Genomic DNA, 5,675 nt, shown 5'->3' on the forward strand with positions numbered 1-5,675 from the left:
CCGGCCCCGCCCCTCCCGCCCAATCCCCGGCCCTCCATTGGGCCCTCTGCCAAGCCCCGCCCCTGACACGTGCCGCCGCAGTCTCTGCTGGTGCCCGGGAGCCGCCGGGGCCGCCGCGGCAGCGCCATCGGCCTGGGCTCGGTGGAAGAGGTGAGGGGCGGGGTGAAGGGCGGGGACCCCCCTCCTCCGGCCGCCCCCCACTGACCGCCGCTCGCCCGCAGGCGCTGCTGGTCCCCGGGAAAAGCCCGTCCCGGCGGCGGCCCGGCCCGCTCGGCTCGCGCCGCTCCAGCGCCATCGGCATCGAGAGCATCCAGGAGGCGCCGGGCAGGTGGGGACGGGGGCGGGGGAACGCGGGTCGGCCCGGCCCCCACCTCACCGCCCAACGCCCCCCGCAGGGACGGCCCCGCCCCGGGGAACGACGGCACCTCCTCAGCGCACAGCTCTCCCGAGAGCCGGCGGAACCCCGACAGGTCCGGCACCGGGACACGGGCACACGGGGACGTGGAGACACGGGAACATGGGGACATGTGGACATGGAGACACATGGGGACACGAGGACATGGGAACACGGGGATATGGGGACATGGGGACGCAAAGACATGGGAACACGAGGACATGGGAACATGAGGTCACACAGACGTGGGGGCATGGAAACATGAGCACATGTGGTCAAGGGGACGCAGGGACATGGGGACACAGGGACATAGAGAGATTGGGACATGGAGACACTGGCACATGAAATCATGAGGACATGTGGACATGAGGACGCATGGACATGGGGACACAGGCACACGTGGAAATGAAGACCTAAGGACACAGGAACATGGAGACATGGAGACATGGGGACAGGAGACACAGGGACGTGGGAACACAGGGACACAGGAACATGGGAACATGGGGATAGAGGGTCACAACGACACCGGGACATGGGGACATGGGATCACTGGGATATGGGGACAAAGGGATAGGGAGATACAGGAACATGGGGACGCAGGGATGGAGGAGCATCAGGATGCAATGGGACCGGGTGTCACATGGACAGGGTGGCAGCAGGATGGGGACAGCATGGAGACAGGGCAGCAGTGCTGTGGGATGGTACGGGTACAGTGTCACACTGTCACCCAGCGGCACGGAAACTGGGCAGCATGGGGACAGGGTGGTGCAATAACAACAGAGGGATGGGGTGGCACGGGGACAAGGCAGAATGCAGGCAGGGTGGCACTGGGACAGGCTGGCACCTGGTGGCACAGAAACTGGATATGGTGGGAACACAGCAGCACAGGGACGTGATTGCTGGTGGGTGCGGTAGAGTGGGGACAGCACGGCACTTGGGTGGCACAGGGCTGGGTGGCACGGGGACAAGTTGGGATGGGATGGGGCAGCACGGGGACAGGGTGGCACTGGAGTGGGGTGACACCAGGATGGAGTGGCGCTGGCACAGGGTCCCATTGGCAGACAACGGCACAGGGATGGGGCAGCGTGGGGACGGGGTGGCATGGGGGGGGACATATGGGGCTGGGGTGGCACGGGGCCAGCTCTGTCCCTCACAGGGCGGAGAGGCCGGAGCCTCTGCAGGACTTCTCCCGCTCGTCCTCCAGCGCCAGCAGCTTCGGCAGTGTGGCCGAGGAGCCAAACGAGCACCCCGTGGGCGAGCCAGACAGGGTATGGGGTCAGGGGGCCGAGGTTGGGTGGAGAATGTGGGTGCTGGAGATGCAGCACCCCATCACTCCACCCTGTGCCTGCAGGACAGCCGCTCACCTTTGGGGACCCCCCGGCAGCGCAACGCCTCTGCCGACCCCCCCTGGCCAGAGGAGCCCCCTGGCACTCCCCCAGGTACTCATCCTCGCAGTGTTGGGGTGCCAGGGTCACCCATGGGTTCTCATGCTCCCCCCTTCCCGCCGCAGGCAGTGCTCGCCACCCCGAGATCAAAATCCAGCTGGAGCGGCCCCCCCCGACCCCGGTGAGGCTAAGACCCCCCCTCCAACGACCCCCCCGTACCTCCCGATGTGGGCACATCCCTTACTATTCCCCGCACAGGGCTCGTAGCTGGCCCCCAAACCCCGGGGGGGCACAGCTGGAGGACAGTCTCTGCTGTGCCCCCCCCCGCAGTGCCCCCCACTGCTCGCATCCAGGAGCCGAAGCCATCATCCCTGCTGCGGGACTGGACTCCTCCTTGGGGTCCCCCCACAATTCCAGACAATCTCCTTCACCCCCAGTGCCCCCTCTGGGGGGGTTGGCTGGGCATAGGGACGCACACAGCACAGCGCCCCTCCCCCCCGACCCCAAATGCAGAGTAGGGCCTGACCCAGTGTGGGCCCCTCCATCCCCCCCAAAAAAGAGAAAATCCCACAATGTCGGGGGTCAGAACTCAGTGGGGGCCACATTGCTGCCCACCCCCCACTTCCCCCTGCTCCCCCCCCGAATTTTATTTAGGGATAACAGCTCNCCCGCCATGGGTGACCTCCCGGCACCGGGATGGGTCACACAGCTTCCCGGTGCCCCCTCGTGCCTCTGTGGTGCCCCATGGCCGTGTCTCGCAGGCAGCATGGCCCAGCAGCACCGTGCCGCGCCCCCCCCACTCAAGGTATGTGCCAGCAGGGGGTGGGGTGGAAGGGGGGTCTGACAGAACCCATGGGTGCCAGCAAGGCCTCACCCCCCCCCCCGTTGCCTTGCAGACGGAGGAGGACTACATCCCATACCCCAGTGTGCATGAGGTAGCGTGGCCATACCCCCCCAGTTCTGTGGGGTTGCGTGGGTGGGGGCCAGGGGGCACCTGGCTCAGCTATGGGTGCAGGTGCTGGGCCGGGAGGGGCCATTCCCCCTCATCCTGCTGCCGCAATTTGGGGGCTACTGGATCGAGGGCACCAACCACCAGCTGAATGGGGCCCCCGACCCCCCCCCGAACCCGGCACCCGGCACCCGTGTGCGGCTGGAGGGCAACCACACAGCCAAGATCTACCGCAAGCACTTCCTGGGCAAGGTGGGCACGGGGGAGCGGGGTCCCCGTGGGTGTGCATGGGCACAGGGGTCCTGTGAGTGTGGGTGCACATGGGGGTGGATGCTGATGGACATGGGAGGCCAATGGCACGGGTGCTTGTGGATGGGGACCTTTGTGCAGATGGGTGCACGTGATAATGGAGACCCTGAAAGTGTGGATGCTCACCGGGAGTGGGTGGTCATGGACACGGGAGACCAGTGAGGATGGGTGCCTATGGGCATGGTGACCCTACATGTGTCTGTGGGATGGGTGGCCCACAAAGCTGGGTATCTTCCGGCACGGGTACCCCATAGGCAGGTGCTCAAGGGTCTATACTGGAGCTCATGGGATGGCAGGAGACAGGTGGCCCAATTGTGTGCGTGCCTATGGATGTAAGTGGCCACTGGTGGGGCTGTGGGTGTCGCATGTGTGAGCACCCATGGGTGTCCCCCTGGCTGCCGGCAGGAGCACTTCAACTACTACTCCCTGGACCCTGCTCTGGGCCACCTCGTCTTCTCCCTCAAGTACGATGAGCAGGAGCACCTCCACCTGCTGCTGCGGTGAGCAGGGCCAGGGGCACCCATGTGTGCTGGATGAGTGTGGGGATGGCACCCTGACTCCTCCCCTCACCTCGCAGCACCCGTGCCCGCACCCTGCATGATGTGGTGCCCATCTCCTGCCTGGCCGAGTTCCCCAATGTGGTGCAGATGGCCAAGGTTGGTGTCCCCCCGACCCACCAGCAGCACCTATGGGTGCCCTCCCTGTATCCACTCCACAACGGCCTGCCTCCCCCTGCAGCTGGTGTGCGAGGACATCAACGTGGACCGCTTCTACCCGGTGCTCTACCCCAAGGTGAGTGCAGTGCTACGGGGGGCAGCAGCCACCCTAACCCCAACCCCAACCCTAAACCCAACACTACCTCTATCCCTAACCCACCGCCCCACGCACCTTCAGGCCTCCCGCCTCATCCTTGCCTTTGATGAGCACGTGCTCAGCAACCACTTCAAATTTGGTGTCATCTACCAAAAGCTGGGGCAGGTACCAGGGTGTGGGGCCAGGGTGGGGGGCCGGGGAGGGGGTCCGGGGGGCACCCACTGCTGTCCCCACAGACCTCAGAGGAAGAGCTCTTCGGCACCACGGAGGAGAGCCCGGCATTCACTGAGTTCCTCGACGTCCTGGGGCAGCGGGTGCAGCTCCGTGACTTCAAGGGGTGCGTGCGGTGTGCAGGATGGGGGCACCCCAAAGGGTTCTCCCCTTCCCCCCAAAAAATCCTCTCCGCTTAATGCCGCACAGCTTTCGGGGGGGGCTGGATGTGACGCATGGGCAGACGGGCAGCGAGTCGGTGTACTGCCACTTCCGCGACAAGGAGATCATGTTCCACGTCTCCACCAAGCTGCCCTACACTGAGGGTGATGCGCAGCAGGTGGGGGGCAGTGGGGGTCGTGGGGTCATTGCTGGGGTGCAGGGGCTGCAAGGGCTGGGGGGTTGTTTTGGGGTGTATGGGGATGTCAGCGGGGTGCAAGGATTCCTGGGGTACCGCTGGGTGCTGGAGGGGACACAGGAGCTGCCGGTGCCCCCTGGGTACTTCTGGGGTGTCCACAACCCCACGGGGCAACCCCAGGGCCCAGGGGACGGCAGGGGCCAACCTCGTCCCTGTGTCTCCGTGTCCCAACAGCTGCAGCGAAAGCGCCACATCGGCAACGACATCGTGGCCGTCGTCTTCCAGGACGAGAACACCCCCTTCGTGCCCGACATGATCGCCTCCAACTTCCTGCATGCCTTTGTGGTGGTGCAGCTGGAGACCGGCGGCCCCCAGGGGCCCCTCTACAAAGTGTCGGTCACCGCCCGCGATGACGTCCCCTTCTTTGGGCCGCCGCTGCCCGACCCCGCTGTCTTCAGGAAGGTGAGCGCCCACGGGTGCAGCTCCCACAGGAGCCCCCATTGGCGCCCACCCAGCGCCCGCCGCCGCCCCGCAGGGCCCCGAGTTCCAGGAGTTCCTGCTCACCAAGCTCATCAATGCCGAGTACGCCTGCTACAAGGCCGAGAAATTCGCTAAGCTGGAGGTGCGCACCGCAGGGGCTGCGCAGGCAGGGATTGCAGCGGTGGGTGCTGTGCGTGGCCTTGTCAGCTCGGTGGGTGCCGTGCAGGAGAGGACGCGGGCGGCGCTGCTGGAGACGCTGCACGAGGAGCTGCAGGGCCGCAGCCAGGCCATGCTGGGGATGGGCCCCGACGAGGAGCGCCCTGACAATGGCTCAGCCCCGGGCTTCTTTGAGTCCTTCAAGGTGGGGCCGGGCGCTGGAAGGGGGGTGGGACCTCACGGAGGGGGCGAGGTCATGCGCAAGAGCCCCGCTCCTCCAGGGCCGAGCCCCGCTGGGGCCACGCCCTCAGGTGCACGCCCCAGTGCTTGAGCACAAAGCCACGCCCCATTCCCCGGAGCCACGCCCACTTTTCACACAAGGCCACGCCCCTTGAGAGCAGAGCCCTTTGCTCCACGTGCTATGCCACGCCCCTTCTCTAAGCCCCGCCCCTCCCTTGGTGTAAGCCCCGCCCACCCACCTGCTCAGGCTCCGAACCTGCTCTTCGATAAGCCCCTCCCCTCGATGAGCCCTGCCCTCCCATAGGCCCCGCCCTTCGACAAGCCCCGCCCCTCGCTTAGTTCTGCGCTCCCAAGGGCCCCGCCCTCCGATAAGCCCCGCCC

At 66.2% G+C, this 5,675-nt stretch overlaps 2 protein-coding genes across 2 annotated transcripts; both read left to right on the plus strand.

The window, feature by feature from the left end:
• On the plus strand, positions 82 to 2,287 carry LOC110408717 (rap1 GTPase-activating protein 1-like; the record flags this gene model as incomplete). The annotated part of the gene is given in 7 exon segments (XM_021417726.1): positions 82 to 150; positions 222 to 328; positions 396 to 470; positions 1,551 to 1,662; positions 1,746 to 1,833; positions 1,905 to 1,960; positions 2,110 to 2,287. Coding segments are annotated over 7 exon segments (645 nt in total), but the record flags the coding sequence as incomplete, so codon positions are not given.
• LOC110408721 (rap1 GTPase-activating protein 1-like) lies at positions 2,467 to 5,630 on the plus strand. The gene is made up of 12 exons (XM_021417741.1): positions 2,467 to 2,584; positions 2,676 to 2,714; positions 2,795 to 2,980; positions 3,443 to 3,537; positions 3,615 to 3,693; positions 3,776 to 3,829; positions 3,932 to 4,015; positions 4,087 to 4,187; positions 4,271 to 4,400; positions 4,653 to 4,880; positions 4,954 to 5,040; positions 5,125 to 5,630. Exons 1-12 carry the CDS (start codon positions 2,546 to 2,548, stop codon positions 5,383 to 5,385), a joined length of 1,383 nt encoding a protein of 460 aa, XP_021273416.1. The 5' UTR covers positions 2,467 to 2,545; the 3' UTR covers positions 5,386 to 5,630.

This window comes from Numida meleagris, chromosome 20 (assembly GCF_002078875.1).
Source record: "Numida meleagris isolate 19003 breed g44 Domestic line chromosome 20, NumMel1.0, whole genome shotgun sequence".
Lineage (NCBI taxonomy): Eukaryota > Metazoa > Chordata > Aves > Galliformes > Numididae > Numida > Numida meleagris.